Raw genomic sequence first — 22,387 nt, forward strand, 5'->3', positions numbered from 1 at the left:
CTGATCCAGGGCCCTGATCGGCTCCCCCTGAAGCTTCCTCAAACTATGGTCCCAAGTCTGGACTTTCCCCCATCCCTCCCTTCGCTCGAGCTGATGGTGGGGGACGCGGCCCAAACTGGGCTCAGGGATCCCGATCCAGCTCAGGGAGGGGGGCCCTGACCCCGGACCCCGAGCGTAAGGGACGCGTCCTCCCCGCCCCGACCCCTCAGACCACTGCCTCCATGTCTTCCCCTCTTTCTGTCTCCCCCACCCCCGTTTCTGCTTCAGTTTCTGTCTCAGTTTCTGTTTCAAACACACACAACCTCTTTCCCAGCAGGGCTGGATGTGCTGGGAGGGGCTCCGCCCCTCCCTGGCCGCTCTTAAGTTGCTGGCTCTCAGGGCAGCGGTGCAGTGCTCAGCCAGAGCTCTGGGTGCAGGATCTCAGGTGAGGGGCTCTGGGGAGCCCGGCGTGGGGGTGGGGGAGACCTGCAGGTGGAGAACCGTCCAAGGGGTGGGCGAGCCTGCTTCTCTGAAGCACTCTTCCTCCCACTCTTCCTCCACCAGGTCCCAGAGGGAGGACCCTAAGCCACCATGCGCTACACTAGGGTGAGTGACTATGAGGGATGAGGGGAGAGTGGGCCTGGGGTCTCTTTTGCAGTCTGTCCCTGCTCCCAGCCGCTCAGCCCCAGCCCTGCTGACTGCTCCGCGCACAGCAGATCTGTACCACCCTCCCTGGGTCCTAGGGTGGCTGCTGGGGTGGCCGCTGGGGAAAGTGAAAGTGTGAGTCACTCAGTGGTGTCCAACTCTTTGTGAACCCGGGGACTGTAGCCCCTGTCCATGGGACTCTCCAGGCAGAGATGCTGGAGCGGGTTGCCATTTCCTTCCCACTGGGGAAGCACAGGGTCCACACATGGGACCTGTGCCATCAAAGCGCCCAGTCTCACAATGACCCTGGTCGAACACTCTGCTGTCACCATCCTGAAATTCTGGGTAATCGTTGGCAAACATGCTTTGGTTTCCTGTTGCTCTGAGCCCTTTCCTTCTGAAGCAGGTCCTGGCTGTGGGGCTGGGGCTCCTGCTGGGAGGTCGGTTTGGGGGGCAGCTCAGTGTGGGGGCCTCTGTTGGGACCGAGGAAGGAACGATGGACCAGGTTGCATGTAGGAATTAGAGTCGTCATGCTCCTGGGGGAGTCAGACATGGAGCATCTGCGGTGTCAGAGGAATGAGCCATCCTTGGGGCTCCTTCTAAAGCGTGTTCATGTTTATTGAATTTCTTTTGTCTCAGGGATCTTAGTTGTAACATGTGGGGTCTAGTTCCCTGGCCAGGGTTCCAACCGAACCCCCTATACAGAGTCCTGAGAGCCTTGGCCCCTGGACCACAAGGGAAGATACCCCACCCCGATCCTTTCCACATCCTGGAAACCCCTGAGTGGCGGGGCCTGACCACATGTTCCTGGAAACTGAAAGCATTTCTCTCAGGGCCCAGATCAGCAGCTGAAGCCACACTGAGCTCAGAGTCTATTTGTTCCCTTTGGGGTGCCCTCTGCCCTCTGTACCAATCCCTCATCTCAATTCTGAAGGTGACCAGATGCTCAGGGGCTCTGGGCCATGGAACCCCAGGATCTGGGAGTGGTCCTCAGGGGTGACCCAGGCTGAGTGCTCAGGCCCAGTGAGAGGACGATGCGAGCAGCTGCGTGTCCCCAGGACCCGCGAGGTGTTTCCCTGCCCAGTCACGTGTGATGCGGGGCTGACAGGATGGGCCCCCGGACACAGGGTGTGCAGACGGGAGCCCTGCACGTGCTCTGAGCCGCACTGACCCCCAGGTCCAAGTGGGCAGCGGGGACACGCCAGATTCCCGCCGTTATGTGGAGTCTCCTGAGGGGTCAGTGGGGCACCTCCATGACGCATCAAGTGTCTGGAGTCTGGAGGGGAAGGGGCTGGGGCCGGGGGTCTGCAGGCTCAGAGGTCGGGAAGACTGGCCGCTGTCACCGTCAGCGGCTCAGACAGGACAGGACAGCGCCAGTTCCTCCCTGGTCAGCTCTCAGCGGGGCCACGGAGGGCTGGGCATCTGGGCACCATGCTGACCCGCCTACTCCAGGGCAAGGGGCATCCTTGGGTGAGTGTGTGTGCGTGTGAAACAGGTTCGGTGGTTACAAGGGCAGAAGCCTGAGTTTCACTGTTTTCTCCACAGGGAGTCCCACGTAACCTGGCTTCTCTCAGGGTCCGAATGGTAAGAAGCTCATCTCCACGTATATCTGTGGGCTCGGGAGGCCTGGGTTCTGCTGGATGAATCCGAGAGCGTTCTGGCCCACTTGGGACCCAGCAGGGAGAAGAACCGAACTTCTTTTACTCAAATCCCTCTCTGTTCACAGCACAGCCGTGTGGATTATTTCTGTGATATGATGGGAAATCAACCAGAAGAAGCACAGGTGGGTCAGTGTGGCCTACCCCCGAACCCTCCCCAGGTTGAGGGAGGTGGGGTGGGGTCACAGTCACGGTGATGATGAGGGTCACAGCTCAGTGCCCAGTCCTTTCACTGGACAAACGCACACCTGTGTGGCAGGTGAGTTCACAGGAAGGGATACGGAGGCCCAGGGATGCTGAGGGAGGTGTCCGGACCACAGGGCAACGAGGGCAGGGCAGGCATGCCAGACGCATGGTCCCCAGGTTGAGGGTTAGTTATTGGGGTGACTGGGCAGAGATGAGAACTAGCTGGGGCTTGGGGTTCAGGTAAAAGTGAGAGAGGGTGGGGGTGTTTTAAACAGAGTGCTTTTTTCTCAACAGATGGAGGCAGCCCTATTCGAGATGGAGGTAAGTTTGGACCTTGTCCCCTGCTAAGGGGTGTCCTCAGAGCTGGATCAGCCAGGGTATGGGGTCTGGGGCCCTGGCCCCCTTCAGACTCACCTGGATGCAAGGGGGGCGGCAGTGGGGACCCCTGACCTCAGCAGCGGGGCGGGAGTGCAGACGGCACACTTCCTCTCCCCAGGAGGCACTCAGCGAGGACATCGTGGAGTACCTGGAAGATCACATTCAAGAGAACCTTCCAGTGAGTTGGAGCCACTGTCTCAGCGCCTTCCTTCCCCTCCCCTCTGGCCTCTCTTGTCCTTGGTGCTGGCACGTGTGCACAGAGCTCCCTGGAGTTGGGGGTGAAGGGGGTCCCTGAAATCTCAGGTGGTGCAGCCTTGCTGGTATCAGCCTCCCCACTCAGCGCACGGGGGCCAGAGCCCTGGACTCAGCTTCCTGCCTGATGAGCCCTGTGGGCATGGTGCTGGGTTCAGAGGCCAACCACCTACAGGCAGGTACAACCAAGCATCAGGGTTTGTTCTTCGAAGGGAACCGAGGGGCCAGGCCCAGTCTCTGGGAGAAGTCCTTGTGTCTGTGGAGCTGTTGGCAGGAAGGCACGCAGTTTCCTTTCGAGGGTTTCTGAATCCCAGCGTCTCCCAAGGACTGGGAGGCCTCAGTCAGGGCAGGATCAGAGTCTGCCTTGCCAGGGGCGGGTTCCTGAACAGCCCCCCATCCCTGCAGGAATCCCAGCAGGAGTCCAGTGCCTTGCTTCTGGAAGTACTGCAAGAAGTACGCCGCAGAATCCAGAGACCCTCGGTCTCTGCCTCCCTGGAGGTCCAGAATCCGGAAGAGAGCATCTGGGCCAGAGCCCGGCGGCGGTTCCTGGGCTTTCTGCAGAGTCTGCGGCAATGATGTTGGGATGTGCTGACCTGGCTGTGGGAGAAGGCGGCGGCCATCCTAGAGGCCATCTGCTGTGCGGTGGAGGCCGTCTGGGGATTGCTGAGTGGTTTCAGCTTCTCTGCAGGGCAACTCTTCGGAAACCTCATCCAGGTCTAGGAGCCCCAGGTCGTTCTGGAGGAGCCCCACCTCATCCAGAAGGCCTTGCATGTTCCCCTTCCTGGAAACCATCTTCTCAAGCGGCCTTTACCCTCCTGCTCACCCTTGACCCTGACCCGTCCTTTAACTGCCCTCACCGCCTGTCCTGCAGGGAGGACACCACAGCATCAGGCCAGGTTTTCCTTCTCCAGGGCTGACCTGCTGTCAGGGAGGCGGTTGCTCTGCTGACCCGGGGCTGTGGGAGAGGCTTGGAAGCCAGGAGGCCCCAAGGACCACGGTGGCTTCCGTGGGTCAGCCTCCCTCAGTGTCTCTGCCTGTCGCTCCAGACCTGTCAGATGGGGCGGTGAGCTGATTCTCGGTGAGGGGGACCTCTGAGGGCTGGCTATGGGTCCAGCAGGAGGAGGCATGGTGGACCCTGACCCTGATGTTAGTATCTTGGTGCCCTCAGCATCCTAAGGGACCCAGCTTGCTGTCAGCTCAGGCCCCAGCAGGCAAGAGACCAGGAGGAAGGCTGTCCCTGTCTCCTGGGCCTGCCCCTTCCTGTCTGAGGAGGACAGCAGCCTGTCTGGCCTTCCTTGTGGCAGAGCCCCATTCCGGCCACACCCTTCCCCCTTCACATCCAGGGGGTCCCTCTGACAGGCCTGAGGCTGGACGGCCTCCCTCTGGCCTGAGTTCCCCGCTGCAAGGAGCCACCCCTGCCAGGCCCTGAGCAGCCTTGACTTCCTGGCCCTGTCCTTGCCTCACCTCCCCATCAGTATGCAAGTCTCTGACTTTCCCCTGCGTCCTCCAGTGAGCCTGTGCTCAACCTCCACTTGCCTATTCCCATGTTTTCTTTTCCATAATGACCTTACATCTGATATACTACTTCTCACGCTGGAGATGTTACTCAGTTGATATAAGTAGTAAGGTTTTTTGGTTTGGCATTAAATTTATTCCCCGTTTCAACATCACTATGAGTTTGTTTTTTGTTGTTGTTTTTAGATTAAATCAGTTCTCATTTCAATGCAAGTTACATGAAATACACTTTCTAAACATTTCCCCTCTCAAAGAAATGTTTCAGTTTTTGACCAATGATATTTGATATGTGCATGTACAATATAAACTGGGGAGGTAACAGAACAAAATCCAAGAAAAATATGGAGGAAACAGTCCTCCATGGTGCAGGAGGGAGTGATTTTGATGCAATGGGTTTAATTTCCCAGGATTCTGGGCACAAGTTTCTTTCTTCCTATGGAAAATTCTGAAACAAAGAAATATTACTTATGTAAATGTCAGTCATCTCACTTCTTTGACCTTTTAACTAGCACATGCAAATTAGAGACAGCAGTTTTCAGTGGTTATTTGCTGTAAAGAAGAGGTTTTGTACTCCATTTAGCATAGGATATCCATTTGAAAGCGCTAGGTGGTGTTTCATGGGACCCGAGGAACTCTGGTCCTTTATGTCTCAGCTCAGAAAGAATTCAGGGAGAGGCAAAAGGAGGCTGGCAGGCTACAGTCCTTGGGGTGGCCCAGAGTCGGACACAGCTGAGTAACTGACACTCACTGACCTGTGAGACCCCATCTAATCAGCAGGACACTGCTCTGCATCACCACGCCTGCACCATAGTCCTTGGCTGCCGGCCAAGCTCCTCCCCCCTCCCCCCCTACCCTGGGGTCTCTGCACAGGCTGCTCCTATTGCCTGGGATGCCCTTGTTTTTCTTCCAGGGCAGCCCTGCCCCTCTATTTCAAGCCAGGCCCCCTCAATGCCCCACCACACTGCCTGGCACATAGGTGGGGCTCAGGAAGCGATAACGCCTTGATATGCTGTGTGCTGTGGCTCAATTGTGTTCGCCCCTGCAGCCCCATGTGGCCCACCAGGTCCCTCTGTCCCTGGGATTTCCCAGGCAAGGATACTGGAGTGGCGTGTCATTTCCTTCTCCAAGGGATCTTCCGAGCCCAGGGATTGAACCCAGGTCTCCTGCATCTCCTTCATTAGCAGTCAGACCCTTGGCCACCAGTGACATCCATGCTGGAGGTTCTCCCAGTTCCGCAGTCTCGTAGCTGACCTATCCTTTCTCCCAGAAACGTTCTTCCCAGGAGTTTTGCAGGAGTCGTAAACCTAAACCTGTGACATGTGGCGACTCCCGTAGCCCTGTGTTCCAACACGTAAACGACTAAAGCTCCCAGCCCCAGGCTCAGAGCTTTCCCTTCCAGCTGTGCCCGAGAAACACCTCTACTTTCCAAATCCAGCTGCCCCCCAAATTCCTATCCTGAAGTCCTCTGAATGGAGGATGTCATCTAGAGGTGGTCTTTACAAGGAATCAAGGTAAACGAGGTCCTCAGGGTGGGCCCTAATCCATTGTGACTGCTGACCTTATGAAAATGGGGGATTAGGAGACACATGTCTGGAGAGGACGCTGTGTCGACGTGGAGATGCCTATCTACCAGCCTAGGAGAGGCCTGGAAGACAGCCTTCCCTCAGGGCTCTCAGGGGAACCATACCTGCTGACACCTTGACTTCCACTTCTAGGCTGCACTGTGAGAGAAGAAATGTCTGTTGTTGATACACGGGTCTGGGGTTCTTTGTTATGGTGGCCCTGGGCCTGGAAGACATACGAGAAGGCCATGGAGGTGCTGGGCTGTGCGAGGCTGTTGCCCCAGCAAGGAGGCTGGCCAGGCTGTGAGCGACAAGCCCTGTGGGGCCGGCCAGGGCAGGAGACACCAGCCAGTTCGCTTAGGATCGAGGGGCCAGAGGGCTCAGCGCCCAGACGGCCTTCATTCCCTCCTGAAGGCCCCGGCTGTGCGCCAGGCAGCCCAGGCCCCTCCTGTCAACAGCCGTGCCAAGCTGTTTGGGTCTTTAGGGACGGGCCCCACCGCCCACCCCGGGATGCTGAACCCCAGCCTGACTCTCCAGGCCCTCTGTGATGTTTGTCTCCCTGTTCTGCGTCTGTGAAATCCCAAGCACCCCACATTGCTGGGGACCCCACATCAGCCCTGAGACCACCCCTGGTCGCCCGGCCCCACGTCCTGGGCGGCATCACTGGTCACACGTAGATGATGCTCCACAGTCGGCCTCGTGCACCTTCTCTCCGGTCAGCACACTGGATCCAGAACCGCCCAGTCTCAGGGGGACGCCCTCCTGCACCTGAAACACCTTTCCCCCCTCCACACCTGAGCCCCTGCCGCCCTCTTGGGAACTGCTTGGCTCCCATCAGCTCATGCTGGTGGGATGACAGTGGACTGGTCTCCTCTCTGTCTGGGGTCACTGCTTCCTCAATGTTCCTGGGTGATGAGTGCGTGGAGCCACCTCATTGACCATCCCGCACCCCAGACTCATCACAGAATTCAGGAACTAAAAATCAGTGCCTCTGCAAATCTGCTTCTGGAACATCCACACAGGATGACCCATGAAGGGCGTTGTCTGGTGGTCCACTGGTTAGAATCAGGCACTTTCACTGTCATGGCCTGAGTGAAATTTCTAGTCCCAGAACTAAGATCCCTCAAGTTGCTTGATGTTGCCAAAAAGAGAGAGCGAAAAACCTGGGGAATTTAAAAATGCAGATTTCATGTCCTCACTCTGAATCTACATACAGTGGGGGTTGGGGACAGAAATCTGCATTTGAAGAAGCTGGAGTGGTGGGGGAGGGGAGTGGTCCTCCTGTGCAAGGGAGCTGGGCCAGCAGTTGCATTTCTTTGTCTTGTGGCTTTTCTGTGTCTCTGCCAAGTTCTCCACCCAGGGGCCCACCTTTTCCTGTTTTCTACAGAGCACAGCTCATGGCCTGGGTGAGAGAGTTTCACCCCGCATGGGTGGAGTCATACTCTCCATTTCTGAATCTGTCACACAGCCTCAGCAGGCCCACAAGTGCTACACAGAGGTGACCCAGGGGGCTTGGAACCCAGCGTGGTCACGACCAGACCAGAAAGAGGATGACACCCAAGTGTCTTCAACCAGCCATGGACCTGGGAATTCAAAGGCCCCAGAAGCCATGTGGGCCTCTGTCAGGACCCTTTCTAAGTAAGAGGAGGAGGAAACTTGTATTCGCAAAGCTTGTCAGCTCTGAAACAGGACAATAAAAATAACAGGAGAGAAAAGCCTTCATTTCCTCGGAGCAGTGATGGAGCCAGGCTGAAGTTTGGTGGCAGGAACATGACAGACGCGGATCACTGTTTTACAGAAGAGGCTGGAATCCAGTATTGATGGTGGACAGGGTGGCTGAGAATGAATTGGGAGAGCAACCAAAGTTGGTTGGAGGGGCCCAGAGAGGGATGTCCCATGTGACATCTGAGGCTCCTTTCACTGCAACAGTGGACACTTCTCCAGCCTCTCAGAGTTCATGAAGCCTGCTTCACAAAAATGCCACATCGCAAAAAAAAAAAAAAATGCCACATCGCATTGAATTATGTTACTTAAAGAATAGTACAGCTCTAGGAGTTGGTGATGGACAGGGAAGCCTGGCATGCTGCAGTCCATGGGGCTGCAAATAATCAGACATGACTGAGCGACTGAACTGAATCAAACAGTAATGTTTGATTAAAAATGTAAAAGCTTTTGTGTTTCAAAAGACACCATCAGAAAAATGAAAAGACAACCCACCAAACGGGGACAAAAATTTTGCAAATGGTATATACTGTCGGGAGCCGCCAGGACATGCCCAGGCCATGACAAGGTCACGAGAAGAGAAAGGAACCTGCAAGGCAGCTCTTCCCCTCGAGGTTGTCCTGGGGGCCCGGTATGTCCCTTTGCTCCTTCTGTCTCACTGTTGTTGGGCTTTATATTAATTTTTGGAAATATAATATATAGTAATAGGCCTCCCTGGAAAAGTCCAAGCCTTTTTGGAAATGCTCATGATTGCTCTGGCTCAGGACACGACCATAAACATCAAGTTAAAGAAGAAAAGGCCACAGGCATAGTTTGGCTGCTTGCTTAAAAGATTATAATGTTCTAGAATAGAAAAGAGTAGAGGCATTTAGATTGAGAAGTAGATATACTGCTTCAGTTTACTTGCTCGTTGGTTGAGAGGGTTTTCGTTATTGCTATTTCCTTGCTGCTATTTGTCCATTGTTTCCCTTTCTTTAAACAACATGGAAGATCATGGGTATTTTTGTAGAGTTAGGAAAGGGGGTACATAGGATTTCAATAGAAGATTTATATTTACCAGCTTCACTGCCATTATCTCACTATTAATAGAGGTGTTCTGCTGTTTTAGAGGTGTTTTTGCTGTTTAATAGTTAATCATTGTAAATTGAGATTTTGTGGTTTCAGGTAAAGAAAAATATCAGGTTTTTCTCATGGTACTATTCTCAGAAATGTCAAACATGTTACTGTGACCCTTCCCATGTATTGTTTTATTGTCCAAAGAATTTACACTATACCTGAGATTTGTAGGACATTGTTTTTGTTAGAGTGAAAATGTTAGGCCATTGAGGCAAGAAGACTATGTCCGAGACATTTAAGAATAAACCCTGTAATCGGAAACGTTCTAGATGAATGTATAGGGGAAAAACATGGGAAGGAAAAATATTGACAGGAGCACAAAACAATATCTGATGTAATATGTGGTGACTTAAGGGGGAGGTAATGTTCATTGTATAAAAACTGAGCTGTCCTAAAAATAAACAAAAAGTTACCTCTTGTACACAACCGTCTGTGTGTGTGTGTCTGTCTTCTTCCTTGCCGACGCCACTCATCCCTTGGGTATTCCTGGTCCTGCCGGGGCTGGACCTCGGCAATATTTGATAAGGGATTGGTATCCAGAACATAAAACTCTCCTGACAACTTATAATAAAAAGACAAATAACCCAGTTTAAAAACGTGCTAAGGATCAAAGTATACATTTCTCCAAGAAATACATGAAAGGATGCTCAACATCATTCGTCTCTGGGGAATTGCAAATAAAAATCAGAGTGAGATACCACTTCATGCCCACTAGGATGCCCAGAATTAAAAAGTTGTGATAGTAAATGTTGATGAGGATGTAAAGAAATTAGAACTTTGATATACTGTTGCTGGCAATGTGAAGTGGTTTTATGACCTTGGGCAATAGTCCAGTGGTACCTCAAAAAGTTCAAAGCAGACTTAGGGGTTGCCTGGTAGTGGGCCCTGAAGGATGATGGCTTAGGGGTGCAGAATGGCTGCTTGAGGTTGTTAGGTAGTTAGAATAGGAAACAGGAGTCCAGAATGGTGGTAGCTAAAAGACAAGGAAGGGAAAAGCCCGCAAAAATGGTCCGAGGACTGGAGTGAGGACCTCAGGTAGAACAAACAGCACTCCTGGCTAGCTCAATTTACATAGGGCAGGCCTGGGGGGAGGACAACACATATAAAAGAGGACAAGACGTAAAAAAAAAGAAGACATATAAAAGACATATAAAAAAGGTCTCTCTCTCTCTCTCCCGCGCGCTGGTGCGCTGCTCCATTCTCTTCTCTTCACTTCTTCGTGTCGGCATGCTACCACGCCTCGGGGATGGATTTTCCTGCTATTTTCTAAATAAAATAGAGCTGTAACACTGATCTAAGAGCTATAACACGGTCTGTCCAAGACCCAAGAGCTGTGCCGCACCGAGGGCTTTAATGTCCGTCACTCCAAATCTTTGTTGTGATGAGACAGAACCGAGAAACACACGCTCGCCTGACAAGGTGATGAAAAGTGTTCTGAGATTGATTGTGGTGATGGCTGAATAGGTTTCTGCATTGAACTGGGCACCTTGCTGGGTGAATTGTATGGTATGTGAATTATATGTCAACTAAAACTCTGAAGAAAACGGCTCAGTCTGCAATGAAACATAAAATGCCTTCAGATGATTGTACTCTGGAGAAAGGCATGGAGAGGCTGAGCACCCCATCTTAGGGGCCAGGTGTCTGGAAATGAGACCTGGAAATGTGACTTGCAGCTGAAACAGGATCAGCTCCCTGTCTGCCTCCTGCCCTGGAATTCATAGGAGGCTCAGGGAAGGGTCTGGTCTTCCTGGGTGTGGAAAGGGGGTCTCAGACAATTGAATGGGCTCCAAAGGGGCAGAGGATGCTGGGTGGGGTCTGGTGAACCCAAGAGAGACTTTCCCTGAGGAGTGGGTTTTGTAGGTCTGTCCCTCTGGGGCCCACCCTGAGAGCCCCTTACAGAGCCTGGTTCCTCTGCAAGGATATTAGAGGTTGACTTGTCTTCCCCCAAATTCCTATGCTGAAGTCCAAACCACCAGTACCTTGGAATGTCACCTTTCCTGGAGGTGGGTCTTTTCGGGGAATCAAGTTAAAATGAGGTCTTCAGGGTGGGCCCTAATCCATTATGACTGGTGACCTTATGAACATGGGGAATTAGATACTTGTCTAGGGTTGGCACCAGGTGGACATGGAGACAGCTATCTACACGCCTAGGAGAGAAGCCTGGAACACATGCTTCCCTCAGGGCTCTTGGAGGAACCAAAAGTTTAGTTGCTAAAAGTTTAGCAAGTGCTGACACCTTGATTTCACTTCTAGGCTCCACTGCGCTGTGCGTACTTAGTCGCTCAGTCATGTCTGACTCTTGGCAACCCCATGATTGTAGCCCACCAGGCTCCTCTATTCATGGGGATTCTCCAGGCAAGAATACTGGAGTGGGTTGCCATTCCCTTCTCCAGAGGATCTGCCCAACCCAGGAACTGAATCCAAGTCTCCTGTATAGGCGGGAGCCACCGACTGCACCACCAGGGAAGCCCAAGAATACTGGAGCGGGTAGCCTATCCCTTCTCCAGGGGGTCTTCACAACCAAGGAATCCAAGCCGGGTCTCATGCATTGCAGGCAGATTCTTTACCAACTGAGCTACCAGGGAAGCTCCTATGGGTGGTTAGGGGTCCTCAACGGTCAACCCAACTTACCTGTAGGCAGGTTTAGTTTTTCAGTTTCAATTATCAGCTGCTAGCATTTTCAGGGTGAATTAGTTACCAACATTCCACAGGAACAGCTTTCCTGTATTAATCTAACATCTGGGATTTTAAGTTTTATTCAATTTTAATTAAACAGGCGAATACACTGGAGGATATTGTACTGAACACGCGGGTAGACTCGAGAGGAGAAATCACTCCAGGGTGAGACTCGTTGACCTTGCCCACAGTTGGCTCTAATAGCTGCCTTTCCCCCACAACATACACACACACACCCCCCGACAGACAGACAGACAGACACACACAGACACACACACCCTGACAGACACACACACCCTGACACACAGTGAGCCTTGGATCCGCCGGGAGAGAACAAACGTGTGTTGCTGAGACCCGGGTCTTGGCTCTTTGTTATGGAGGCCCTGGGATCTCTAAGACAGATGCAAGGCCATGGCTGTGTTGGGCTGTGAGGGGCTGTAGTCTCAGAGGGAGGTGGGCCAGGCTGTGAGAGTCAGGCCCTTTGGGGATGGCCAGGGCCAGAGAGACCCCACAACTGGAGCTTGGGATTGAAGGGCCCCCCATGGGGCTCAGGAGACCCTGGTCATTGGGGTCAGTTGGTCCGTAAGGCTCCCTTCAGACCCTCCTGGGCTCCATCCTGCGTGTCAGGCCCACAGGCCCGGCCCCTGCCCTGGGTGCCGGGGCCCCAGGGAGAGTCTCCACCTCAGGGCCCTTGCAGGTCCTGTGACTTCCTGAGGGCAGGGCGGCTACAGAAGCTTCTCTGGATGTGGAGTGGGGTGCAGACTGTTCGAGAGCCCTGGTCGCCTTCCCCTTTATCTTAACTCCCAGCTGGTTGACATCCTTTTCTGGAGCTCCGCAACCTTCCTCAACGTGCTGTCCCAAGTCTGGACTTTCCCCGGCCCTCCCTGCCCTCAGGTTGACGGGTGGGGCTGAGGCCCTAGCTGGGCTCAGAGATCCCGTCCCAGCTCAGGGAGGAGGGGCCTGACCAGGGATCCTGAGTGTAAGGGACACACCCTCCCCACCCTGGCCCCTCAGAACTCTCGTCACCCCATCTTGCCTTCCTTCTGTCTTGGCCCTGCTCTAGTTCTATTTCTGTCAAACACACACAAACACAAACCCCCGCCCAGCCCGCTTTCTCTGCTCTGCGATGGTTCCACCCTCCCCACCCCTCCCTCCTCTGCCCTGAAGTCTCTGACTCTCGGGGGACACTGAGTCCGGGCGGCTCAGCAGTGGACTGCTAGCTGGGGCTCTGCCGCAGGGTCTCAGGTGAGGGGCTGCGGGGCGCCTGGGCTGAGGGAAGAGGGGAGACCTGCAGGCAGAACATGCTCCAGGGTGGTGGGCGACCCTGCTTCTCCAGAACACTTTTCCTCACACCCTTCCTCCCACTGCGTTACAGTAGCCGAACCCTGGAGCAGCATGGCTAACGCCAGGGTGAGTGAGGGCAGGAGACGGGGGAAGGTTGGGCCCTGGCGTCTCCTATTTCCCCTGTCCCCTCTTCCATCAGGCCATCCTCCACCCCTGCTGACTGGGCCACTTGCACTTCCCTCTGTCCCACCCTCCCTGGGCTGAAGTGAGGGACCTTCCCGGGAGACTTGGGCTTGAAGGCCTGTGACCCATGCAGCCGACAGGGTCCTCTCTCACAGCGATCCGGGGCGGAGGGGTGTGCTCTGCTGTCTCTAACCCGACATTCCAAACAGTTACTGACACAGACCATATAGACGCCTGTTGCTCTGAGCCCTCTCCTTTATTTCTTTTGGAAAGTTCTCAGCTGGACTTCAACTATTTATTGTCTCTCCATTTCTAAAAGGGTTTGTGCACAAAGATTTCTCTCTCTCTGTCTCGTTCTCTCTCGCTCTCTCTATTTTAACTTTTAATTTTGTGTGGGAATAGAGATGATTAACACAGCTGTGATAGTCTCAGGTGGTCAGCGAAGGGACTCAGCCATACATACACATGTACCCATTCTCCCCCACACTCCCCCCGTCCTAGATCCCGTTCCTCACGCAGCGGGTCCTGGCTCTGGGGCGGCGTTCCTGCTAGAGGACAGGTATGGCAGCAGCTCTGTGGAGGTCCTAGTGGGCCATTCTGGGCTGAGAGGACTGAGGAACCAGAGTCATGGACAGAGGAGTCACTTTAGGAATTAGAGTCGACATTCTGGTGAGGGAGCTGCACATGGAGGGTGTCCGGGTCAGAGGAATCAGTCGTCCCTGGGGACCCTTTCTACAGCCTGGAAACCCGGGGGTAGAGGCGTGTGGTGTTTTTCTGGAAACTGAAGGCATTGCTCTCAGGGCCTGGATCAGGAGCTGAAGCCACGCTGAGCTGAGTCTATTCTTTCCCTTTGGGGAGCCCTCTGCCCTCTGCCCCACTCCCCCACCTGAGTTCTGAGGGTGACCAGATGCTCAGGGGCTCTGGGCCATGGAACACCGGGATCCAAGAGTGGTCATCAGGGGTGACCCAGGCTGAGTGCTCAGGCGCAGTGAGAGGACGATGCGGGCAGCTGAGTGTCCCCCAGACCCGCAAGGTGTTTCCCTGCCCAGTCGTGTGTGATGCGGGGATGACAGGATGGGCCCCCGGACACAGGGTGTGCAGATGGGAGCCCTGCATGCACTGTGAGCCGCACTGACCCCCCAGGGCCACGGAGGGCTGGGCATCTGGGCACCATGCTGACCCGCCTACTCCAGGGCAAGGGGCATCCTTGGGTGAGTGTGTGTGCGTGTAAAACAGGTCTCGGTGGTTACAAGGTCCGAAGCCTGAGATTCATGGTTTCCTCCACAGGGAGTCCCAAATGACGTGGCTTCTCTCAGGGCCCAAATGGTAAGAAGCTCATCTCCACGTATATCTGTGGGCTCGGGAGGCCTGGGTTCTGCTGGGTGAAGAAGAGAACATTCTGGCCAACTTGGGACCCAGCAGGGAGAAGAACCGAGCTTCTTTTACTCAAATCCCTCTCTGTTCACAGCACAGCCATGTGGATTATTTCTGTCCTGAGATGAGAAATCAACCAGAAGAAGCACAGGTAGGTCAGTGTGGCCCACCCCCGAACCCTCCCCAGGTTGAGGGAGGTGGGGTGGGGTCACAGTCACGGTGATGATGAGGGTCACAGCTCAGCGCCCAGTCCTTTCACTGGACAAACGCACACCTGTGTGGCAGGTGAGTGCACAGGAAGGGATACGGAGGCCCAGGGATGCTGAGGGAGGTGTCCGGACCCCAGGGCAACGAGGGCAGGGCAGGCATGCCAGACGCATGGTCCCCGGGTTGAGGGTTAGTTATTGGGGTGACTGGGCAGAGATGAGAACTAGCTGGGGCTTGGGGTTCAGGTGAAAGTGAGACAGGGTGGGGGTGTTTTAAACAGAGTGCTTTTTTCTCAACAGGTGGAGGCAGCCCAAGGAGAGATGGAGGTGAGTTTGGACCTTGCCCCCTGCTAAGAGTACTCCTCAGAGTTTGATCAGCCAGGGTATGGGGTCTGGGGCCCTGGCTCCCTTCAGACTCACCTGGATGCACGGGGGGTGGCAGTGGGGACCCCTGACCTCAGCAGCGAGGCGGGAGTACAGACTGCACACCTCCTCTCCCCAGGAGGCACTCAGCGAGGACATCGTGGAATACCTGGGAGATCACATTCAAGAGAACCTTCCAGTGAGTTGGAGCCACTGTCTCAGCGCCTTCCTTCCCCTCCCCTCTGGCCTCTCTTGTCCTTGGTGCTGGCACGTGTGCACAGAGCTCCCTGGAGTTGGGGGTGAAGGGGGTCCCTGAAATCTCAGGTGGTGCAGCCTTGCTGGTATCAGCCTCCCCACTCAGCGCACGGGGGCCAGAGCCCTGGACTCAGCTTCCTGCCTGATGAGCCCTGTGGGCATGGTGCTGGGTTCAGAGGCCAACCACCTACAGGCAGGTACAACCAAGCATCAGGGTTTGTTCTTCGAAGGGAACCGAGGGGCCAGGCCCAGTCTCTGGGAGAAGTCCTTGTGTCTGTGGAGCTGTTGGCAGGAAGGCACGCAGTTTCCTTTCGAGGGTTTCTGAATCCCAGCGTCTCCCAAGGACTGGGAGGCCTCAGTCAGGGCAGGATCAGAGTCTGCCTTGCCAGGGGCGGGTTCCTGAACAGCCCCCCATCCCTGCAGGAATCCCAGCAGGAGTCCAGTGCCTTGCTTCTGGAAGCAAGGCAAGAAGTACGCCGCAGAATCCAGAGACGCTCGGTCTCTGCCTCCCTGGAGGTCCAGAATCCGGAAGAGAGCATCTGGGCCAGAGCCCTGCGGCGGTTCCTGGGCTTTCTGCAGAGTCTGAAGCAGCGGTGTTGGGATGTGCTGACCTGGCTGCGGGAGACGGCAGCGGCCATCCTAGAGGCCATCTGCAGTGCGGTGGAGGCCGTCTGGGGATTGCTGAGTGGTTTCAGCTTCTCTGTGGGGCAGCTCTTCGGAAACCTCATCCAGGTCTAGGAGCCCCAGGTCGTTCTGGAGGAGCCCCACCTCATCCAGAAGGCCTTGCACGTTCCCCTTCCTGGAAAACATCTTCTCAAGCGACCTTTACCCTCCTGCTCACCCTTGACCCTGACCCGTCCTTTAACTGCCCTCACCGCCTGTCCTGCAGGGAGGACACCACAGCATCAGGCCAGGTTTTCCTTCTCCAGGGCTGACCTGCTGTCAGGGAGGCGGTTGCTCTGCTGACCCGGGGCTGTGGGAGAGGCTTGGAAGCCAGGAGGCCCCAAGGACCACGTGGTCAGCCCCGCTCAGTGTCTCTGCCTGTCGCTCCAGACCTGTCAGATGGGGCGGTGAGCTGATTCTCGGTGAGGGGGACCCCTGAGGGCCGGCTGTGGGTCCAGCAGGAGGAGGCAGTGGTGGACCTTGACCCTGACGTTAGTATTTTGGTGCCCTCAGCATTTTAAGGGATGCAGCTTGCTGTCAGCTCCCGCCCCAGCAGGCAGGAGACCAGGAGGAAGGCTGTCCCTGTCTCCTGGGCCTGCCCCTTCCTGTCTGAGGAGGACAGCAGCCTGTCTGGGTGTTCCTTGTGACAGAGCCCCATTCCGGCCACACCCTTCCCCCTTCACATCCAGGGGGTCCCTCTGACAGGCCTGAGGCTGGACCGCCTCCCTCTGGCCTGAGATCCCCACTGCAAGGAGCCGCCCCTGCCAGGCCCTGAGCAGCCTTGACTTCCTGGCCCTGTCCTTGCCTCACCTCCCCATCAGTATGCGAGTCTCTCAGACTTTCCCCTGCATCCTCCAGTGAGCCTGTGCTCAACCTCCACTTGCCTATTTCCATGTTTTCTTTTCCATAATGACCTTACATCTGATATACTACTTCTCTCGCTGGAGATGTTACTCAGTTGATATAAGTAGTAAGGTTTTTTGGTTTGACATTAAATTTCTTCCCCATTTCAACATCAACATGAGTTTGTTTTTGTTGTTGTTTTTAGATTAAATCATTTCTCATTTCAATGCAAGTTACATGAAATACACTTTCTAAACATTTCCCCTCTCAAAGAAATGTTTCAGGGTTTGACCAATGATATTTGATATGTGCATGTACAATATAAACTCGGGAGATAACAGAACATAATCCAAGAAAAATATGGAGGAAACAGTCCTCCATGGTGCAGGAGGAAGTGATTTTAATTCAATGGGTGTAATTTCCCAAGATTCTGGGCACAAGTTTCTTTCTTCCTATGGAAAATTCTGAAACAAAGAAATATTACTTATGTAAATGTCAGTCATCTCACTTCTTTGACCTTTTAACTAGCACATGCAAATTAGAGACAGCAGTTTTCAGTGGTTATTTGCTGTAAAGAAGAGGTTTTGTACTCCATTTAGCATAGGATATCCATTTGAAACTGCTAGGTGGTGTTTCATGGGACCCGAGGAACTCTGGTCCTTTATGTCTCAGCTCAGAAAGAATTCACGGAGAGGCAAAAGGAGGCTGGCAGGCTACAGTCCAGGGCAGCCCTGCCCCTCTATTTCAAGCCAGGGCCCCTCAATGCCCCACCACACTGCCTGGCACATGGGTGGGGCTCAGGAAGCGATAACGCCTTGATATGCTGTGTGCTGTGGCTCAAATGTGTTCGCCCCTGCAGCCCCATGGACTGTGCCCACCAGGTCCCTCTGTCCCTGGGATTTCCTAGGCAAGGATACTGGAGTGGCGTGTCATTTCCTTCTCCAAGGGATCTTCCGAGCCCAGGGATTGAACCCAGGTCTCCTGCATCTCCTTCATTAGCAGTCAGACCCTTGGCCACCAGTGCCATCCATGCTGGGGATTCTCCCAGTTACGCAGTCTTGTAACTGACCTATCCTTTCTCCCAGAAACGCTCTTCCCAGGAGTTTTGCAGGAGTCGTAAACTTAAACCTGTGACATGTGGGGACTCCCGTAGCTCTGTGTTCCAACACGTAGATGACTAAAGCTCCCAGCCCCAGGCTCAGAGCTTTCCCTTCCAGCTGTGCCCGAGAAACACCTCTACTTTCCAAATCCAGCTGCCCCCCAAATTCCTATCCTGAAGTCCTCTGAATGGAGGATGTCATCTAGAGGTGGTCTTTACAAGGAATCAAGGTAAACGAGGTCCTCAGGGTGGGCCCTAATCCATTGTGACTGCTGACCTTATGAAAATGGGGGATTAGGAGACACATACATGTCTGGAGAGGATGCCGTGTTGACGTGGAGATGGCGATCTACCAGCCTAGCAGAGACCTGGAAGACAGGCTTCCCTCAGGGCTCTCAGGGGAACCATACCTGCTGACACCTTGACTTCCACTTCTAGGCTGCACTGTGAGAGAAGAAATGTCTGTTGTTGATACACGGGTCTGGGGTTCTTTGTTATGGTGGCCCTGGGCCTGGAAGACGTACGAGAAGGCCATGGAGGTGCTGGGCTGTGCGAGGCTGTTGCCTCAGCAAGGAGGCTGGCCAGGCTGTGAGCGACAAGCCCTGTGGGGCCGGCCAGGGCAGGAGACACCAGCCAGTTCGCTTAGGATCGAGGGGCCAGAGGGCTCAGCGCCCAGACGGCCTTCATTCCCTCCTGAAGGCCCCGGCTGTGCGCCAGGCAGCCCAGGCCCCTCCTGTCAACAGCCGTGCCAAGCTGTTTGGGTCTTTAGAGACGGGCCCCACTGCCCATGCCGGGACGCTGAACCCCAGCCTGACTCTCCAGGCCCTCTGTGATGTTTGTCTCCCTGTTCTGCGTCTGTGAAATCCCAAGCACCCCACATTGCTGGGGACCCCACATCAGCCCTGAGACCACCCCTGATCGCCCGGCCCCACGTCCTGGGTGGTATCACTGGTCACACGTAGATGATGCTCCACAGTCGGCCTCGTGCACCTTCTCTCCGTTCAGCACACTGGAACCAGAACTGCCCAGTCTCAGGGGGACGCCCTCCTGCACCTGAAACACCTCTCCCCCCCATCCACACCTGAGCCCCTGCCGCCCACTCGGGAACTGCTTGGCTCCCATCAGCTCATGCGGGTGGGACGACAGGGGACTGGTCCCTTCTCTGTCCGGGGTCACTGCTTCCTCAATGTTCCTGGGTGATGTGTGCGTGGAACGTGAGCCACCTCATTGACCATTCCCGACCCCAGGCTCATCACAGAATTCAGCATCTAAAAACCAGTGCCTCTGCAAATCTGCTAATGGAATACCCACATAGGATGACCCATGAAGGGTGTTGCCTGGTGGTCCACTAGTTAGAATCAGGTGCTTTCACTTTCATGGCCTGAGTGAAATTTCTAGTCTCAGAGATAAGATCCCTCAAGTCGCCTGATCTTGCCAAAAAAAAGCAAAAAGAGAGAGAGAGAATGACCGTGGAAACTTTAAAGTGCAGATTCCATGTCCTCACTCTGAATCTACACTAGGGTCTGGGGACAGGAATCTGCATTTGAACAACCTGGGGTGGTGGGAGTGGGGAGTGGTCCTCCTGTGCAAGGGAGCCGGGCCAGCAGATGCATCTGTCTTGTGGCTTTTCTGTGTCTCTGCCAAGTTCTGTAACCTCTTCCTGTGTTTACAGAGCCCAGCTCATGGCCTGGGTGAGAGAGGTTCAACCCCCATGGGTGGAGTCACATACCCACCATTTCTTAATGTGTCACCCAGGCTCAGCGGGCCCACAGTGCTGCCCAGAGCTGACCCAGGGGGCATGGAGCCCAGCGTGGTCACAACCAGTCCAGAAGGAGGATGACAGCCAGGTGTCTTCAACCAGCCAGGGACCTGGGAATTCAAAGGCACCAGAAGCCCTCTGGGCCTCTGTCAGGACCCTTTCTAAGTATGAGGAGGAGGAAACCTGTATTCACAAAGCTTGTCAGCCCTGAAGCAGGACAATAAAAATAACAGGAGAGAAAAGCCTTTCTTGGAGCAGTGATGGAGCCAGAGACTGAAGTTTGGTGGCAGGAATGGGACAGACCCGAATCACTACTTTACAGAAGAGGCTGGAATCCATCATTGATGGGGGACAGGGTGGTTGAGAATGAGCTGGGGGAGCAACCAAAAGTTGGTTGGAGGGGCCCAGAGAGGGATGTCCCATGTGACATTTGAGGTTCCTCTCACTGCAACAGTGGACACTTCTCCAGCCTCTCAGACTTCATGAAGCCTGCTTCACAAAAATGCCACATCGCATTGATATGTTATTAAAAGAATCGGAAATAAATGATACAAATTATTAAAATATATAGACATAAAACTTTGTATTTCAAAGGGCAGCACCAGAAAAAAAAAGACAACCCACAGAATGGGGGCAAAAAAATTGCAAATGATTCATGTGGTAAGGGCATGGAGCCAGAAAACATTTACTACCCTTGTGTGTGTGCGTGCACGCTCAATGCTGTCTCCATGGCCCCATAGACTAGAGCCCTCCAGGCTCCCCTGTCCATGGGGTTTTCCAGGCAAGAATATTGGAGTGGGTTGCCATGTCCTCCTCCCGGGGATCTTTCCTGACTCATGGATTGAACCTGGATCTCTTGCATTGCAGGCGGACTCTACCGCTGAGCTACCGGGAAAGCCTCGGGAAATCGTCTAGTGGTAACTCAGAAAGTTAAAAACAGACTTAGGGATTGCCTGGTGGTGGGCCCTGGAGGATGCTGGCTTAGGGGTGCAGGATGGTTTCTTGAGATGATAAAAGTGTTCTGAAATTTTCGGTGGTGATGCTTGAGTAGTACTGTGCATTGAATTAGGCACTTTCCTGGGTGAATTGTATGACATGTGAATTATATCTCACCAAAACTCCATAAAGAAAAGGGTTCAGCCCACAGTGAGACACGAAAGGCCTTTCAGGAGGTGGCCTTCCTGAGACAGATGTGGAGGTGCCCGGTGTCACCTCTCAGGGAGCCGGATCACCGGAGGTAAGACCTGGAAATGAGGTGTGCAGCTGAAGCAAGTGAAAACCACTCCGCCGTGTCTGACTCTGTGACCCTCTCCATGGACGATGCAGTCCGTGGGATTCTCCGGGCCAAGATCCTGGAGTGGGTTTCTTTCTCCAGGGGGATATTCCCGACCCAGGGATCGAACCCAGATCTCCCTCATTGTAGGTGGATCCTCTACCCTCTGAGCCACCAGGGAAGCCTGCAGCTGAGCAAGAGCGGCTCTGTGGTCTCCCTCCTACCCTGGAGTTCTGAGCTGGCTCAGGGAAGGATCTGGACCTCCTGGGTGTGGGAAGGGAGGTTCAGACAACTGAACGGGCTCCTAAGGGGCAGGGGATGCCGGCTGGGGTCTGGTGGACCCAAGAGAGACTTTCCCTGAGGAGTGGGATTCGTAGGTTTGTCCCCATGGGGTGCACACAGGTGGCCCATCAGGAGGGCGGTTCCTCTTCAAGAATATGAGACACTGAATCGTGTTGTCCTAAATTCACACAATGAAGTCCTAACCACCAGCATCTGGAGGTGGTCTTTACAGGGAATCAGGTTAGCATGAGGTGGTTAGGGTGGGCCCTAATCCATTATGACTGGTGACCTGATGAAAATGGGGAATTAGGAGACAGATACTTGTCTAGGGAGGGTGCCATGTAGACCTGGAGACAGCCGTCTGCACGCCTAGGAGAGAAGCCTGGGACACATGCTTCCCTCAGGGCTCTCAGAGCAACCACTAGTTGCTGACGCCTTGATTTCAATTTCTAGGCTCCACTGTGAGAATAAATGTGTGTGGCTGAGACCGGGTCTGTGGCTCTTTGTTATGGCGGCCCTGGGTCTCTAAGACAGAGGCAAGGCCATGGCTGTGTTGGGCTGTGAGGGGCTGTGGTCTCAGGGGAGGTGGGCCAGGCTGTGAGAGTCAGGCCCTGTGGGGATGGCCAGGGCCAGGGAGACCCCTGCCATGGTGCCTGAGGACTGGGGGCCCGAGCAGGGCTCAGGAGACCCTGGTGAGCGGGGCCCAGACGGTCAGCAAGGCTCGCTTCAGCGCCTTCAGAGGGGACACATCCTGTGTGTCAGGCACACAGGCCCGGCCCCTGCCCTGGGTGCCGGGGCCCCGCGGAGAGTCTCCAGCTCAGGCTCCCTGCAGGTCCTGTGACTTCCTGAGGGCAGGGCGGCTACAGAAGCTTCTCTGGATGTGGAGTGGGGTGCAGTCTGATCCAGGGCCCTGGTCGGCTCCCCCTGAAGCTTCCTCAAACTATGGTCCCAATTCTGGACACTGCCCCGTCCCTCCCTGCACTCAAGCTGATGGTGGGGGGATGCGGCCCAAATTGGGCTCAGGGCTCCCAAAACAGCTCAGGGAGGAGGGCCCTGACCTGGGACTCCGAGTGTAAGGGACACGCCCTCCCCGCCGTGGCCCCTCAGACCTCTG

The 22,387-nt window shown here is 54.7% G+C and overlaps 2 protein-coding genes across 2 annotated transcripts in view; both read left to right on the forward strand.

The window, feature by feature from the left end:
* Nucleotides 1–294: 294 nt before the first annotated feature.
* Nucleotides 295–4,768, forward strand: LOC122701304. Its single transcript, XM_043914110.1, has 7 exons — nt 295–424; nt 544–585; nt 2,170–2,208; nt 2,351–2,407; nt 2,763–2,789; nt 2,965–3,024; nt 3,504–4,768. The coding sequence occupies exons 2-7, from the start codon at nt 571–573 to the stop codon at nt 3,672–3,674; spliced, it is 369 nt and encodes a 122-aa protein (XP_043770045.1). The 5' UTR covers nt 295–424; nt 544–570; the 3' UTR covers nt 3,675–4,768.
* Nucleotides 4,769–12,891: 8,123 nt separating this feature from the next.
* Nucleotides 12,892–22,387, forward strand: part of LOC122701306 — a 28,227-nt gene continuing 18,731 nt past the window's right edge. Inside the window, exons 1-4 of the mRNA XM_043914112.1 lie at nt 12,892–12,934; nt 13,068–13,099; nt 13,658–13,715; nt 14,444–14,482. Coding sequence (XP_043770047.1) covers nt 14,480–14,482 — 3 coding nt within the window. The 5' untranslated portion in view covers nt 12,892–12,934; nt 13,068–13,099; nt 13,658–13,715; nt 14,444–14,479. The remainder of the gene's footprint in view (nt 12,935–13,067; nt 13,100–13,657; nt 13,716–14,443; nt 14,483–22,387) is intronic.

Source organism: Cervus elaphus, chromosome 10 (genome assembly GCF_910594005.1).
Source record: "Cervus elaphus chromosome 10, mCerEla1.1, whole genome shotgun sequence".
In the NCBI taxonomy this organism is placed as follows: Eukaryota; Metazoa; Chordata; class Mammalia; order Artiodactyla; family Cervidae; genus Cervus; species Cervus elaphus.